Here is an 18,947-nt window from a genome sequence, read left to right on the forward strand (position 1 = left end):
TATAATGTCAACTGTGTTGACAATGATTTATGTGTCTAATTTGATGTTCTAGTTCCAAATTCTTTATCTCGATTAGGGTTACAGCTAATGATTATTTCAATTGTCCATGTTTTTACCATTAATCGATGAATGATGCCTCCAAAACCTACACCGATTCCATCTTTCTTTTACAGTAATGTGCAATTCGTGTCATTTGCGGTTGCGGATACAGAGACCACACTAATCCATTATTTATACAACAAATTTTTTTTTAATTTAATGAATTGATGGAGTTTAATCGTCTTAAAATAATGTTTAAAGTCCACCAGGAAATTTTACCAGTTAATATATAAATTTCAATTATTACCAAAATAATCGTGATTAATATTTTCTTCATAATTGAGCAGGCCTAGCGCCACTTATACGAATCCTTGAGAAATCAGACCACATATGCGGAAAAGACTAAACAAACTATTTGTATGTATTTGGAATAAATAAAGTGACAAAAAAAAAAACTTATTGCCACACCCATCACTCTCATTCTGCAACAAATTTGTGTTTATCTTTCCACACCTTCTATTTGTCAGCGGGCTCTCCTTATTACATGGGCATGAACAGTGCTCTGTGTAAATAAAAGCCCATAATGGCCGTTGAATTAGCTTACTTGCAACAGATGGGTTGCGAGTGATGCTGGTAGCACAGCTAGACAATAAACTTGGGACGATCAAAATCTTTGCCAAGGCTGCAGTTCAGGAAGCAAGTACAACCAGACCAGATGGTGAGTGAGTATTACACATTTCACGGCAACAAACAACAGAAGCAGTAAGACTATAAATTGCATAAAAAGCTTTTACAAACTCCCTAGGAAAAATAAAAAATAAATCCTATAATTAATGCTCCCTTTTCCATGGCACAGTATCTACTCACAATTGCTATTTCTACTATTCGATGGTGGGCAGCCGCCATAGTCAGTCACCATACCAAAAATAGCCTCACATTAGGATTTTGGCGCGACTTAATCTCAAAGACCACAGTGGCACTTTCCTCTCAGGATAAAAATGGGCCAAACGATGGCAGAAAAACACCCCAAAAGAATAATAGTGCAACCTGTTCCTTTCACTGCTTTCAGATTTCTCCAGTGGCTACCGGTCTATTTTTTTCTCAGCCAATTCTATTCAAACTCCTAAAATACGTCATGGTTGTGCAAATGTGGAAATCCTGTATGCCAAAAGGTTCTGAAAGATAATTGGGTGAGTGGAGGAAGCAAAATGAATCAATGGAGTCATTTGGAAGGGAAATGAGGACTTTAATGTCCAAGCATCAGCCATGAAACACATCAACCTAGCAACAGACAAAGGCCAGCACACAACTCTAGCCTGTGACTGAATTGCCGTCAACATATCCTAAAGTGGAGAATTGTGCTGCTATGAATGAAAGCCAGACACCAGTCCCCCTATATTAACATCCCATATAACAGAGATATGACTGTATGGGACCAGATGGTCACTGACCAACACAAAAGAACCGATGAAGCTCCAGTGACTTCAATATTCTGATCGACATTCTTCCAGAGGGAGTGATATGACCTCTTATATTACAATACAGATAACAAAACTATTCATAGTTTAAATTGTCAAAAGTTTAAATCAGTGTCGGCACAAAAAGAGATGCTTGTAAAGTCTCATCCCATCCATAAACCCTGATCATTAGTGGAAGTGCAGGGCCAAGGTTTCCAATTGATCTTGGCTCGAGCAAAACATCAAATAAATTGTGCTCTGACCTCCCCAAGACCTGATGTTACAGCACGAGCACACCTTTGAAGATGGCTAAACCGTGTTTTAGAGGATAAAAGATGTACTCTGGCTTTTTCCAAAGGACAGGTCAACTGAGATCTAGATGGGCAAGATTATTGATTTCAGAAAAATAACACTGGTCTGACAAATTTGACAATGAAAAATGACAAATATTTTCTACATTAGTTTTTTTTGCAGACCAGTGTAAATGAACATGATAAAAATAATTATAGAAAGTGATGTGGTTTTGCTGAAGGAAAAATAATGGATAATGACAGAACAGTCATTTAAAACAAAAAAAGAGACAGACAGCCTCTCACAGTCAATACTACAAATCAGGAGTGCTCCCTTGCACCCTTTGGACGGACTATTCCATTCTCAAGTCCCAAATGCTATATCCTCATTCGCGGGTTCACTTGGCACACAGCAACCATAAATAGTGTTTCTGCCACTCATAATTCAACATTACCTAGTCCTACTCCACTACAGTAAAATGTTCTCCTTACCTGAACCCTTGAAAAGAATCATAAATTTTTCCAAGAAAGTTGAGTAGCGCCACAGCTTCAAGTACTAAGAAGCTTAGAGTCTGCTTTCATCTCTGGGGCCAAGAGGCCAACAATTTTATCCTGCCATCAAACACAAGCAACACACTTCTTGTGGACCCTGGCAGCTTTTAGCTATTCTCCTCCCAGGAATAAACCCTATAGAGCCTCCTGAAAACCTATTTAGATATGGTTACTCTTGGCAAGGCTGAGCTCAATGCGCAGACTGCCCAGCTGACCATTTACTTTGCTGACCAAAAAGCTTTAAGGTTTTTTTTTTCTTTGCTTTTTCCGCCAAGGTTAAAACAAGTATATTTCTTCCAAACTCAATTGCCCTCTGTGGTCTGCCCATTTTTCATGTGGCACCAATGGCATTTAAAATATAAAACATTATACACTGGTGCCTTGAGATACAAGATTAATGCTCACCTCCTCTCAGTTTTTTTCCACTCATTGCAGAGGACAAAGAATATATCACTACTGTTATATGGAATGTGTAAATGTGGTGCTTGCACCCTTTGTGAACAAATATCAGGTTATATACAAGTATTTATCATTATAGTATTAGCATTAAGCTAGCAGACTAAAGGCTAAGACTTGTGTTTGTTAATACACTATTTGTAATTGTAGCTTTATTCAACTTCTACTGGGAGTGATTTTAAACTACTTGAGGCTTTTTTTTTGGAAGAATTGTTTACTAGAATTGTTTACAAAGAGCTACTTATTATTATAGTGAGTTCAGTTGAGTTCACTGCTACCATACCATTTCAATGCAATCAAGGCATCGTTGTACTTGCCATGTCAAGTTTGGCCCAAAAGCACTTATTTATTTTGTAAATCTACGGTAATTATATTCCCTTTCTAAGCGTTTAAAAAAATATGTTTGTAACCCTTAGGCAGAATAAGCCTCTCTCCTCACCTTTGTCCTTGTATGCTAATTGTTGAAACATCATCTCCTGCTTTCTCGCAACTAAATAAAAGGAAAGCGCCTCAGGTACATGAGGAGGTGTGGCTTATTTTTTTATTAAAAGACTCTAAATACTACTTATTGGCAATGGCAGATTTTCACACTGTTATCTCCCAAGAAACCCAAATAATTCCAAAACAACTTTTCATGTTTACTAAAAACAAAATGCCAAAGATTACAGTAAATTCAGATTAATGACTGGTTGTAACTTGTTAAAAAAAAAAATAAAAAAATCTGAATTATTTACCTTGCGTGACGCCTGAATGTCAAAGAACGGCTTATTTCGGACACTGAAGGGCTCCTTCGTTTTGTCAATCTGTCCAGTCTTCATCTTTTCCATTCGGGGAGAAATGATCTCTTTTTCGATGCACAGTAACCGGATATTGAAATCACACTGACCCACGGGTTGACCCTGAAACACACACAGATAAATTAAATCTCAAGTAGAAATAAAATGACTACAGGTCACATCCAATTAACTATGGGAACATCTTGACAAAGTATTACGGAATGTGAACTACAAACAAATTCTTCAAAGGGTTAACTTGACATCAAATAAAACTATACATCAACGAACAGTACAGTGAAATCCAGTTTGCTTCGTCACTATGACAACAGTTGCAGTCAGGGCTACCATGGTGGTACCTGTTAAGCAGTGGTGATCTGAGCCAACAATGGCTTTCAAACTGCTCGGCCCATCAAGGTAAAAAAAAAAAAAGATACAATATTCATACATAGTTTTATGCAGATATTGACATTATTTGTTTGTTATTTGGGGTTTTCTTGACCTGAATGTGATTAAAGTGATATAACACAGACAATAAATATAATGCATATACTGTATATTTACTGTGATCTGTAAAGCAAGTAAATCAACCATCATAATATTGGTTGCTACTTGAATAAGTTGCATTTTGGAGCAACAATAAGAAAATAGAAAATAGTTTACAACTTGTATTTGTGTAATCACCCCAATATGCTTTGTTTTATACATCTTTACTCATCCCGTAAAGCAGATTATTGCAATTCACTGCCATTGGGGCGGAAGCTCATAAGACACAATTGGGTAAATTTCCTATTTAAATTATATATACTATTGGTCAGTCCACCCAAAATGGCTTGCTGCTTTTGATGATGTAATGTTGCTGATTGGCACAAACAGGCCATTTTTGCAGTCTCTTGCAAAGTGACTATTCTGGAGGTACAAGGATTCGGCCTGATGCCAGCAAATTCCATCTAAAAATGCTTCTGTCAAGCTGCTGTAAATAATTCAGAGTTGTTTCAATATGCAGCTGCCAATCTAGGAATAGCCATATACACAGCATTACATCTGCTCTTCCTTCCGTCATAAACTTCATGCAGAATTCAAATTTAACCGCTTCCACATCTGGCTGAAGACGAACTGCACTTTCCGACAAGGCCCCAGTGACATCATTCGTTGTATTCTTCCACTTAAATCTTGAAATTTTAAGCATTTCCTGTATTTATATTGTGCCTTTGCAGCTTGATCTTCAACCTGTGCCAATCAGCATCCGCCAACATCACTGAATAAACTCTTACTGTGATGTCACATTTTATATTGCACTTCTTAGTAAGTAACTGTTAAAGCTCAATCTAAATAAAGCTGCACTCGACTATTTACTTGGGCCATGGCTCAATACTCGCCAATCTATATCAGGACACAGCGAGCAGGACGGTAGAGTCTCGGTTGTATTAGTATTCTGCTTGGTACCTGCAGAAAAGGTCAGTACACAAGAGCTTTAGAGGTAATCATTGGAGAGGGGAGGAGGAAAGTGATGTTTGTTGACTATGCAAGCAGAGGTGGGTGGCTAATATTTCTTTCAAATTAGATGTAGTAATTTGATGGGTTGTCTGCTAAGTTATTCTCATATTTATTTAAAAAAAACTATAAAAGAAATGTTAAGTATAATGACACAAGTAACACAAGGCTCAATGAATGTCAAGACACTGTTTAAAAGAAAGATAACTGCATCGAAGCGGCTGAAAAATGAACCCACTTCAACATCAAAATATAATTCATAAAATTTACGTATGTTTTTTCGCATGTTATTTCGGATCTGGCTAAAACCTGCAAATCATCCACAGAGGAAAAGCTGGTATCGTGTCCCACACATTCAGCACCATCTGTCAGCAGTGTCATAGGGACAGCGCAAGATGTAAGTGTGGATGATTGAAGGCGTGTGCTATCCACGCCTCGGCAACACAAAAACGCAGCAGACTGTTCTTCAAATACAGCAGAGATTAAAGATTGTTTTGAATAATTGATAGTTGCAATCTTGAAAAGGAACAAAGGCCTGAAGCCAATGAACGAAGTATGAAAAGAAAAAAAAAAAAGTCCCACAAATAATTTGATAGCAGTCATGTGGCAATGTTAAACATATTACAGCACATTCCACGGTCAGCAGCGAGCTATCACAGCATGAGATGGCTCTCATTATTCAAACTTAACCTTGCAGGAGGTACTGAACCCTACCAGTTTCACATTCACCGAACCCTTCTTTATTGAAAAATTAATTAGAATTCAACTCAATTCTATATTTATAGATCTTCAAGATGGAACCCAGCAGCAGCAGATACAATGAAAACAGTAGATTATATATAATCTAGATATATCTATATATATATATATGTATACATATATATACGTATACATATGTATACGTATACGTATATATATATATATATATATATATATATATATATATATATATATATATATATATATATATATATATATATATATATATATATATATATATATATATATATATATATCTCACATTAAATGTTAAACACCTGAGTGCTGCTGGAATACAAGATTTTTTTTTCTTCAAGACAGGCTGCCGCAACAAGTAAGATCTTTAAAATAAGGTAGGAACAATTCCTATACTGTAGTTTCTTTTTTTTTTCTTCTTTTTTTTAATGAAAAATAGTTCAAAGTTCTTTTACTGTCAGGTGTACAGTATTTTAGGATGAATGACATTTAGCAATGGTGATGAAATAAGGGCTCAAAGTAAAGAGAGTAATGGCTGATCCTATCATAGAGATGTTGCACTAAAATCCGTCAGGCACACATAGCAATAATTCACAAGCAATAATATTTATTCTGCAGGCGTTTCAAAGCCAATGTTCTTTACGCTTCAATACTCCATGAGGACTCTTGTTGGATTATTTACTGCAGGTTATTCTCACTCGTAGAACGGAAATGAATTCCAGCTTTTACTTGTAGAATTGGATAATGTATTAATACATGAATCTGGATTTTTGTACAGTATATATAGAATTATAGCTAACTTAATGGACTTGAAAGGAGATTCTGCTTTCTGAGGAACAAAACATCCAAATTGAAGATGAATATGCCTCAATGTTGTTTGTATTGTATTGTAGGTAAAAACATTCAAGGACAGTACCATTTTATATTTCCTGACTCATATTTTTTTGTTGTTTATGCTACTGAACAGAAACAGACAATAACCAACAAAAAGTTGTTCATGTCCTATTGGCAAAAATTGAAAGACTGCATAAATGCTGCTGAATGACAACTCACAATTATAATGTAATCAAAAGAATCCCATGTCTCTGGCAGCCCTGATGCTGCTAACAACTTGAGTCTTGGCAGGTGGTTTCATGTTCCTTCTGCTACACTGAGGATGAGGCCCCGGCACCAAGGGGCACCCCACCACCGATAATGAAGGAGGCTAATAATGGCCAACTCGGATCAATATAACAGCGCTCGAGCACCAGCTTGGGGGAGTCATGCGGAGCTGCTAACCACTGCCAAACATCTTACAAAAGACACTGCCATCAGAGAAGTGTACTCATTGAGCCACTTGCTGGGGTGATCGATGGAGGGATGGGGGCAGTGGATGAAAATAACGGTCAAAGCTACCTTTTCCACTTTCTGTTCCTTTCGGGTAATTCATCAGGTTTCAATGGGGAAAGGAGTATTGGCTTGGTTAAGGTTGATAACCGCAAGCTTGTTTGTTTCTGTGCCTGTCTGACTGCTGTTAGCAGAATACAGATCTGACTGGTAGATGAATTTGTTTAAAATTACGGAGGTGTGTTAAAGTCCACCTTAAACATTTCTTGACAATGTTATGTGTGACCTCACTAGTCTAAACATGACATTCTGATTAATATCACATTTATGGAATATGAGTTATGAAGCAAAATCCAGTCGTTTTTAGCCATCCCAAAGGGGTGGCCATTTTGCAACTTGCTGTCAACTGAATATGACATCACAGTTGCTCAGGGCTCAGGAAACGACCAATCACAGCTCCCCTGTTTTCTGAAGCTGAGCTGTGATTGGTTGTTATCTGAGCCCTAAGCAACTTTGATGTCATTTTCACTTGACAGCAAGTGGTAAAATGGCCGCTTTCTGATATTGATGAAAACTGCTGGATTTTATTGCTAACTTATATTCCACTAAGGCCACCAGAATACCATATTTAGACTACTGGGGCTGCATAGAACATATTGTTGTCAAGAAATGTATTTTGGGTGGCATACCCCTTTTAACAGTCTTGTAATGTCCTCAGCTAGTTCAGGAGAGAATAACCATATGGTAAGAGCAAACAAATGGATGCATTAATCGTAGGTTTCAATTATTATTTGGCTGTGAATATACACAATTAATGAACTAAAATGCATAAAAGTCAGAGCCTAGACTTAAAGTTGACAATAGCTCGACAGGGTTGTAAAGTGTGGGATGTGACAGGGTGTGCAGTTGAGACCCAGCAGGCAGACTGCGGACTGCGTCAAATCATGCAGATCTTATTCAAATGAACAGCTCTGCCCCGAGCTGCTAAGAAATCAAACTGATCGCTTCATTTGCTGTGTTGCAAAACCAGCATATACCATTCTTGTCAATGTACTTTCACGCCATACAATCCAAGAATTGTTTTACAGTGTTCCTTTGCTACTTTGTTGTTCGCTCTATCGTGTTTTTTGTTGTTGTTGGTGGTGGTTTTTGGTCCATAACTCAAATTGCGGGGTTTGCCTCAGGTTGTACCTTGATATTTCGTGGGTTTTTATCTTATATTTTTTTAGATTATCCCCCACCCCGACCACCGCCCCCATCATGTGGACGAATATGATCCGAACATTCCTAATCAGAACCATAATAGAGGTGGGACGGCAGCTGTAAGTGAATGACACAATGCTGACTTTTCCTACACTGATTGCTGTCCCACATGGATTTTATGCACTCCACCCAATGCTGGGACTGATGTCACCACACATTTAATTATCCAACTGTATGAAGATTCACACACTTGCAGCAATATCCAGCCTCTGTTGGGCTCATCTGTGACCGCTCTGATGCCACTATTTTGTGGGACCTCTGCATAAAAATAACTCATCTATATTTCTGTCAATGGAAAGATGACAGTTCCTCATAAGACTACTCACATTGAATTTGATGATGTCGTATATCAGATAGCGGGGGACGGGCTGACCATTCACCTTGTCAATGATCATCTCCTGCAGAGACAAAGACAAAAGAGTCCAGTGATGATTATAACAGTGTAGTAGATTTCTGAAAACATTTGAGGATGTACATACTAGATAAACTGAAAAATAAAAACGCAACGCTTACTTATTCCACATACACAATATCACCATTTCTATCAAATACTGTTCACAAAGCCGTTTAAATCTGTGATAGTGAGCACTTCTCCTTTGCCGAAATAATCAATCCCACTCCTACAACAAATTTAGCTCTTTAGTCTCTTTCAGAGTGGCCTTTTATTGTAGGCAGTCTAAGGAAAACCTGTGCACTAATCAGGGTGTCTAATCAGCATCTTGATATGGCACACCTGTGAGGTGGGATGGATAATCTCGGCAAAGGAGAAGTGCTCCCTATCACAGATTTAGATTGGTTTATGAACAATAGTGTTTAGTTCATCATAAAAAATGGAAGCAAAAAAAAAAAATGGTAGCAAAAACAGAAGCGTTGCATTAATATTTTTGTTGAGTATATAATAGAATTAAACGAACATCTGTGCGCCATAGGGCCCATCAGGCCTTTGGCAATAAGCAGGATATGTAGCAAGGAATTGGATGTGCTTTGGGTAGGGTCAGACGAAAGCGGGACATGAGGCGGAAATAGCGCCAAGTATCAATTATCCAAGGCTCTCAAGTTGAGAGTCAGGTGAAGCAGTGATGGACGACGGTGAGCAGACAGACCACTGGTGTTCAAAACTCTTACACAACAGTGTGATAACGACCAAGGATGGACTTGCAGGATTTGCAGACTTTGGCAGGACTTATTCCGTGCTCATAAAATATTAATGCTACTAACTTTTTTTTCTCAAGTTGCAGATTCAATGAAAAACAAGGTAGCGGGTAAAAAAATGTCAGGCTCTACCAGGGCTGACAAAAAGTGAGCCTCACATGAATAATTTTGCAGTAGATGTCTAGGATGAATGTGTTTGTTTGTGGTTTTAAATTAGACAATATATTTCTGGGGGTGAAATGACAACATAGGTCCCGCAGCGGTCTGGAAAAGGACAAATTAAGCTCCCTGAAAATATATTCTTTCACCATTTCTTATAAGGAATTATACCACAGAAGTTAGATAAGACAGTTCAATTAAATTATTTTATTTTGATTTGAGAACCGCTCAACTTGAAGTCAGACAAATTTAGGTAGAAGAGTAAAAAAAAAAAAAAAAAAGTATGCCTTATACAAATAGTGTATGCGTCACAGTGGCAAGTAGAAAATGTATGTTGCAATCATGTATCTGTAAATTAATTATTTTGACATCGAAAGCCCTTACTTGATCTTTGTTAACAAATACCGTGTGTGTTTGTGTCTTTTTGAGACCTAAAACTTACAACAGAGAAGAAAACTTTCTGACGCTGGGTGGCACATTTTTCTCCAGAATTCCTTACTGGTTTTGAGATATTTTTTTTTAGCCTAAGCACAGGTTCAAGAACCCTGAGCCAAATTTAGTGAAGCAGTCCTTGTTTCACAGTGAGTACAGTGTTCTTTTATTTATACACACAGCAAATGCAAACTGTTGTTAAAGAATAAAAAAAATCAAACATTGTCCCAGAAGCATTGTGGATTGCCAATATGTATCTGAGCAAATTATTGTCTCATCAGTTTCAAGTTATTCCAATGTTGATAGAGGGATTTTCAATTCAGAGTGGCGTCAACCTTTTTTCCCCACGTGTGTAGGTTTCTGCTTTCGACGTGATTAGAAACATAAAGACAGATTTATGGCATCCATCCATTAGCTGGTTGGCAGCATGGACGCGAGTGAATAGCATGTGTTTTTTCTGACATGATTTGTGGGTGTGGCTGAGAAGGTGAGAAATGATGCAATTGCAGGAGCGTGCCATCACTAAGCATCTGGTTCAGTCAAACATCGCCCAGGCAGACAGTCACGGATGAATGCATAAGTGTGACCAATGGAAGCTGCCATTATGGTGCCATCTAGTTATGAAATTGGAGAAAGGTAGGTAAAGCCACAAAAAACAGAGTAAACAAAGACCAATGGCTGCAGGCTAAAGATGAAACCTATCAGAGAACACAGCAGGACTTGAACATAGCTCACTATAAATAGAAAAACACATCCTCTCTCTGGTAACGAAGAGCCAGAAGCATAAACACAAAGAAATACACAAGAGTAAAACAAGTTCTTGGAGCAATCTTCACACCTGGGCTTCGGGGACATAACAAATGCAGCAATCCGAAAAGAAAAATGCATGTTGTGTTCTTCTACCGCAGGGATGGTCAACTGGCAGCCCAGTATGGACATTTAATCAATATAACTGATTAACTGAGTTTTTTTGAATGAGCCTTGGTGGCTTCCAAAGATGAAAAAAATGTGTCCTTTTTAAAGAAAACTACACTGGAGAAATTGCAGCAAACAGGGAGTTAGGTTACAAAAGAGGCACAGTTTCGTCACTAATTTGGGATTGGTTCGGTGCTTGCAGCATCACACAATGAGCAAAAAACAGTCTGCTGCAAAGTAAAGTATGTTTTCAGGCTGGCTCATCACATCCAAAGGGAACAGCATGACCAAATTATTTCAGCATTTGAAATGAAGACACCCAGCAGCAAATATTGCTCTGTAGTGTATGTGACTTGGAAGCGCACTCAAGGGAAAACTCTTGCCAAGAAATAGACAACATGAGAGGAATCATTTTGATACTGTTTTTTTCTATGACACAAAAGAGCCCAGTGAATGCAATCACCAAGTTGATCCCAATGACATGGTGCACGTTTATGTTGCAAAAGCAGTGATTACATAGCAGCATGAAATAAATATATCCCTGCTCTGGCCGAGTATTATAGCCTGCAAATATGTAAGCACCTATCCTGCAAAATCTTGTTAGATCAACCGTTACATCAATCATCTTTACGTGTTCAGCGGAATTATCATTAAAAATCACAAATTGATTACTCGATTTGTCATGCTCAAGCCTACCAGCAATCAGAACCAAAAGCTCTTTCCTAGTAAAGCTTGGTATCGTAGGATGAGGTCACACCTCGGAGAACTCACTGCCAACAATTACAACGCAACACAGAGCACAACAGACACGGGAATCAGTGGCAGAAAAACTGTCAAATCTTCCATTAGACATTTCCCCAGGACATGGGAGGATGATTTTCATGTCAGCTATATATTTGAGGGGCTCAACTGCCAGACTGCAACATCTTTGGCCCGAGGTTTTGGAAACCAACATCAATTATCTGCAAGACTGAGCAGCAGGGACAGGATGGTGAGGTTATGAAGGTTAGTGATGCTGTTCCAGTCCGCTCAGGGACTGATAGGATTTTCTGAAGCAGCGACATACAATACAAAATACAATTATGACAAAGACTGTAAATATGACCAGAAAGAGAACTTACCCCATCCAAAAGCGTATTTGCAAGATGGACGCGTGGATCCTTCCGGAAAGGAAATTCTAAATTGGGTAAGTGGAAGACCGTATTGTCTCTGTCAATCATGAATACTTCATGTTTCCCATTGACCACCATCATATACCTGTTGGGAGAGTGGAACATCAATCAGTACTTGGGGATATTGCATGGAATAGTCACGATTTTGCATGATAAGCAACTTGCAGATGAAAGCACATTTTCTCTGGGGAATAAATGTCACTCTTCGATTCACACAAGCAACACTCGCATTTGCAGAGGATGACGCACACAGAGTTCACTACGAAATTTATCTACCATTTGTACCGTGCTTGAGCCGTGACTGCCACTATCTATACATTGAATTGCTAGATTAAAAGGTAAGTCAAACCCAAAATATTTCTCGACAAAATGTTCTATGCAGCCCCAATAATCTAAACACAGTATTCTGATTAATAATGCATTTGTGGAATATGAATTAAGCAGTTGTCAGGTAATGGCCCAAAAAAATAGTTGCGCTGTGATTGGTCATTACCTGAGCAACTGTGATGTCATTTTCAGTCGACAGCAAGTGGCAGTACAAGACAAAATGGCCGCCACACGAGATGTATAAAAACGGGTGGATTTTGTTGCTTTATTCATATTGCACAAATGTAATATGAATCAGAATACCATGTTTAGACAAGTGGGGTTGCAGAGTACATATTGTAAAGAAAAACTTCTAAAACTTTAAAAAAAAACAAAAAACAAACAAACAAAAAAACAGCTAAATTTCAACATTTCTGCTTATTTATTTGATTTTACAGCTTTAATTACAACAAATTAATCAAGTTATTATTTACTAAGATTTCTTTAAAAAAATGGTCATTTTGTTTTGTTTGTAGCTCCAACAATGGATTTACGGATTAAGTGTCATTTTGGAGGATAACAAAGGCCTGAATTTGGAAAGTATCATTTAAGTCCTTCAGGCTTCCCTGACACACGGTATTAACTGATTTGCAACACAGAATTGGCAGAAGTATTGTATTAGGACACTACTGTTGACATTGCCCCAGATGGCAACATTAACAGAATCCCAACATTTGTCCAGAATATTTTAAAATAGACAGAGTTCAAACATTGTGCTACTCAAATGTCAGTCCTGCAGAGAAAAACAGAACAGGTGTATAATAAGAAATCAACGCTGTCATCATAAATATCATCACAACCACGCAAGTGTGACTAATAACATTAATTAGAGCCCTGTTCCAATCAGGTCGCACAGTAACCTGCTGTTCCGGTCGGCTTAATGAAATTGTTCTGGCATCCAAAAAGAAGAGAGGTACAAAATTTAATTGACCAGCAGTGTCGCACAGAGCCCATTTCTGTAAACTGACATTTTACTTTCACTCAGCTGCAAACCACGAGATTCTCTGCATTTATTAACGTACAATATTGTTCCGTTCACATTTCATTATAAATATATATGTATGTATAAATACATATGTATGTATAAATATATATATATATATTAGGGGTGTGAATTGCCTAGTACCTGACGATTCGATTCGTATCACGATTCACAGGTCACGATTCGATTCGATACCGATTAATCCCGATACGAATTTATAAGTCGATTGTTGCGATTTTTTTTCATTCAAATTTAGAAAATACTAATCAGCAAGCTTGTAGAGTGTAAGATTTATATGAAAATGTATTATTTATTTATCTGAAATTTCAGTCTTATAGAGGTTGTAATCTGTTTCATGTTTGAACAGCATTAAAATAAAATATTAAGGCTTAATGTTCCGTTCATATAACATTCTTCCATGCTCAAGGTGTGAATCCTAACCCGAAGTCAGACGTTTTGTTGAATATTTTTCCATTAAAAATGTATATATATATATATATATATATATATATATATATATATATATATATATATATATATATATATATATATATCCATCCATCCATCCATCCATCCATTTTCTTGACCGCTTATTCCTCACAAGGGTCGCGGGGGCTTCTGGCGCCTATCTCAGCTGGCTCTGGGCAGTAGGCGGGGGACACCCTGAACTGGTTGCCAGCCAATCGCAGTATATATACATATATATATATATATATATATATACATACATATATATATATATATATATATATATATATATATATATATGTATATATATATATATATATATGTATATATACATATATATATGTGTATATATATATATATATATATATATATATATATATATATATATATATATATATATATATATATATATATATGTATATATATATATATATATATGTATATATACATATATATATATATATACATATATATATATATATATATATATATACATATATATATATATATACATATATATATATATATATATATATATATACATATATATATATATATATACATATATATATATATATATATATATATATATATACACATATATATATATATATATATATATATATATATACACACATATATATATACATACATATATATATATATATATATATATATTAGGGGTGTTAAAAAAAATCGATTCGGCGATATATCGCGATACTACATTGCGCGATTCTCGAATCGATTCAATAATCGGCAAAATCGATTTATTTTTTTATTTTTTATTTTATTTTATTTTTTTTTTATTTTTTTAGGATTCACACCTTAAGCATGGAAGAATGTTATATGAACGGAACATTAAGCCTTAATATTGTCATGATCCTGCTCTCAGTGCTGTTTTGTTTTTTTTCCTCCCCAATAGTGAGTGGGCGTTTCCTCCAGCACCACACCTGGGGTGTGTTTACTAATCAATTAGTGGACTTGAAAAGGACTCCGGGCACAGCAGTCCACTGTCGGATTATTCCTTGCTCACTGCTACTAGCGACAAGAATTCTCTGCACCCCTTTTTGATTCATAGCAACGTTCATAGTCATAGTCATAGTCATAGTCTTATTGGATAGTGTTCTTGTGTTTGTATTTATATTTACGTGTGAGTATATCCACGGCATTTTTGGTGATAATTGATTGGTGGCATATTTGCCTTGTTCTATTTGGTATTTACTCCCTTGCATACTTTTTGCAAGCGTTTTCTGTTACTCCTTTGTACCTTGCCTTTTGCAAGTATTTTTCGGTTCGTGTTTTTCTCCAGCCTTTGTGCTCGCAATTGTTGTTTACTTATCCTGGTTGTGTTTACCAGCGCTTTCTGTTAAGGTTTTCCACGAGTTCTTCTGTAAATAAATTTCTAAATTGTATTTTCCTTTCTGGGTCTGCCTTTTTGGGAACCTCTTTCTGTCGGCTGAGGTCGACGTGACAGAATAATCCGACCACCATGGATCCCGTAGACCCAGTAAAGGTGAGATGCGCTTTGGACAGCCAAGTGAGACGGGTTGGGCAAAACGAAGCCTCCTTGGTTGAGCTTCAGACTGTTGTAAGCAGGCTAGCTGGCCAGTTAAATGAATTGTGTTCCCGGTGTGAGCACCTAGCCCCTGTCAAGACCACAGTTGGGGCGTCTTCGCCCTTGGTCACTGTTAGAGAGCCCGTTTTGCCCCACCCGCCGAGGTATGATGGACAACCTGGAAGTTGTGGTACTTTTTTGCATCATTGCTCTCTTATTTTTGACCAGCAACCGTTGACTTATGCACAGGACAATGCTAAAGTGGCATTTGTAATGAGTCTCTTGGCTGGCAAAGCAGCTACTTGGGCTATGGCGGTGAGCAATGCGCAACCTGATCTCCGGTCTTCCTTTCCGACGTTTGTTTTGGAGTTTAGACGTGTCTTTGATCACCCGGTAAAGGGAAGGGAGGCTGGAAATCAGCTGCTGGACTTGGTGCAAGGGCGGCAGTCGGTGGTGGATTACTCTATTTCATTCCGCATCCTGGCTGCCGAGAGTGGCTTCAATGACCGAGCACTATGTTGTCTGTTTCGCCGTGGACTAAACTCGGCAGTTAAAGATGAACTAGCAGTGCGGGACGATACCTCGGACTTGGAGGAACTAATATCGCTGACCATCCGCCTTGACAACCGACTGAGGGAGCGGCGCAGGGAACGTGCATGGGAGCGGCTCGTCGCAGTTGGGAGTGCCCCCCTGGACAATCAAGCACGTCCTCTCACCCCGGACACAGACTCCTCAGCCGCCCTGGGATCACCTGCTGCCTTGGAGGAACCAATGCAGCTAGAAGGAGGTCGTTTGCGCCATGAGGAGAGACAACGGCGCCTCCTGGCAGGAGCTTGTTTCTACTGCGGTCAATCAGGACACCAGGTGGCTTCCTGCCAGGCGAGGCAAGCACGCAAATGTCATCAATCCACTCAACTAGGCAACCGGCAGTCGGCGCAAGCCACCGATGAACAGTGTGAGTATGAGTGTGAAGAGCCCAAACCAAGTCCAGACTCTAACATAAGCCAACAGAGTAAGAGACTAGAACTGTCAGGAGAAGTGTCCGGCTACGGAAAGAGTGTGAGAGTAATTGCGCTGGTTGATTCTGGGGCTGATGACAGTTTTATTGATGAGTGTATGGTAGAGACCCTGAACTGTCCTGTGGAGACGCTAAGTAAAGTAAAGAGAGTATTGGATCTTAATGGGCGTCTCCTGGCAGAAATTCGTCTAATTACTAGCCCACTAGTATTGAAACTTTCAGGTAACCACGTGGAGCAAATTAGGTTTTTTGTTATGCCCTCTCGAGCTGCTCCTGTTGTTTTGGGGTTGCCGTGGCTAAAATTGCACAACCCAGACATCGACTGGGAAAAACCCGCCTTAGAAAACTGGAGTCCTTTTTGTTATGCTCACTGTCTGAAATCGGCCGATGGTGGATCGGTACCGCCAGTCGACCCCAACTCCGAAGCTATTTGCTTAGATAATGTACCAGCTGAATACCACGATTTATGGAAAGTGTTTAGTAAAGCTCGTGCACAGTCATTGCCCCCCCATCGACCTTACGACTGCGCCATAGATTTGATTCCTAATACCCCACTGCCAAGTTCTAGATTGTATCAGGTGTCTCAACCTGAACGGGAAGCCTTGAGGGAATACATCACTACTTCCTTGGCAGCTGGTATCATCCGCCCTTCTAGATCACCCGTGGGGGCAGGATTTTTCTTTATCGACAAGAAAGATAAGACTTTACGGCCATGTGTCGATTACCGGGGCCTAAATGAAATTACCGTCAAAAATAAGTATCCCCTGCCCTTGTTGGATTCAGCATTTGCACCGCTGCAGGCTGCAACTATTTTTACGAAGCTTGACCTCCGTAGTGCGTACTATTTGGTTAGAATACGGGAAGGAGATGAGTGGAAAACAGCATTTAAGACACCCCTGGGACACTTCGAGTACCTTGTTATGCCATTTGGATTAACTAATGCCCCAGCAGTGTTCCAGTGCCTTATCAATGACGTCTTGCGGGATATGCTGAATATTTTTTGCTTTGTTTATCTTGATGACATACTTATTTTCTCCCGCGATCTAGAGGAACATCGCCAACATGTGCGGTTGGTTCTTGAAAGATTATTAGAGAATCTACTGTATGTCAAGGCGGAAAAGTGTGAGTTTCACGCTACGTCTGTCCCGTTCTTGGGCTTTATTGTAGAAGGGGGTCAGCTACGGGCTGACCCCAGTAAAACACAAGCAGTAGTGGACTGGCCAACCCCAACAACGAGAAAACAGTTACAACGGTTTCTGGGGTTCTCCAATTTCTACCGCCGGTTTATTAGAAACTATAGCCAGAAAGCCGCTCCCCTTACACGTCTGACATCAAGCAAGATGCCTTTTAAATGGAATTCGGGTGCAGAACAGGCCTTCAGGGAACTGAAACGAATGTTTTCTAATCCACCAGTTTTGACTCATGCTAATACTGATTTTCCATTTGTGGTCGAGGTTGATGCATCCGATTCAGGAGTGGGGGCTGTCCTGTCCCAGCGCTCTCCGTTCGACCAGAGGCTCCACCCCTGTGCCTACTTCTCCAAGCAGCTGAGTCCCGCCGAGGCAAATTATGATGTGGGAAACCGGGAATTGCTGGCTATAGTGCTCGCATTACAGGAGTGGAGACACTGGCTAGAAGGAACAAAGGAACCATTCACAATCTACACTGATCACAAGAATCTGGCATACCTTCGTTCTGCCAAAAGACTCAACTCTCGTCAAGCCAGGTGGGCCATGTTTTTCACCCGATTCAGCTTTACGCTCTCATACCGCCAGGGGTCCAAGAACCAGAAACCGGATGCTCTGTCCCGCATTCATGAGCCAGCAGCCAATGAGCAGCGGTCGGAGACCATCCTGCCAGAACATTGTTTTGCGGGGGCCCTTCAGTGGGACGTGGAGAGGAAGGTCATAGAAGCCCTGGAGGGTGCACAGGTTCCGGGTGAGTGCCCTACTGGGAAGCTGTTTGTGCCAGCAAATTTACGTCCTGAGGTGCTGCGGTGGGGACACGAGTCAAAGATCGCCTGCCATCCCGGGATAAACCGGACTCTAACCCTTCTCGGACAAAGATTCTGGTGGCCTGAAATGCGGAGAGACGTCGCAGACTTTGTGGGAGCCTGCGCTGCCTGTGCCAGTGGAAAATCATCTCACCAAAGGCCAGCAGGTCTGCTCCGCCCTCTGCCTGTCCCATCGCGACCATGGTCTCACATCTCTATGGACTTTGTCACTGGCCTGCCAACATCCCGAGGAAGATCTGTCATTTTGACTGTTGTGGATCGATTCTCCAAGCTAGCCCATTTTGTAGCCTTGGTCAAACTCCCATCAGCCTGGGAGACTGCACAGCTTC

The 18,947-nt window shown here is 39.3% G+C and overlaps 1 protein-coding gene across 2 annotated transcripts in view; it reads right to left on the reverse strand.

Moving 5' to 3' along the window:
• The window catches only part of rngtt (RNA guanylyltransferase and 5'-phosphatase), a 97,126-nt gene that overhangs the window by 39,142 nt on the left and 39,037 nt on the right, over positions 1 to 18,947 (reverse strand). For both annotated transcript variants that reach the window (XM_077510147.1, XM_077510146.1), the window contains 3 exons: positions 12,165 to 12,300; positions 8,712 to 8,783; positions 3,529 to 3,693 (listed from right to left, as the gene is read on the reverse strand). In XM_077510147.1, coding sequence (XP_077366273.1) covers positions 3,529 to 3,693; positions 8,712 to 8,783; positions 12,165 to 12,300 — 373 coding nt within the window. The remainder of the gene's footprint in view (positions 1 to 3,528; positions 3,694 to 8,711; positions 8,784 to 12,164; positions 12,301 to 18,947) is intronic.

Source organism: Festucalex cinctus, chromosome 21 (assembly GCF_051991245.1).
Source record: "Festucalex cinctus isolate MCC-2025b chromosome 21, RoL_Fcin_1.0, whole genome shotgun sequence".
In the NCBI taxonomy this organism is placed as follows: Eukaryota; Metazoa; Chordata; class Actinopteri; order Syngnathiformes; family Syngnathidae; genus Festucalex; species Festucalex cinctus.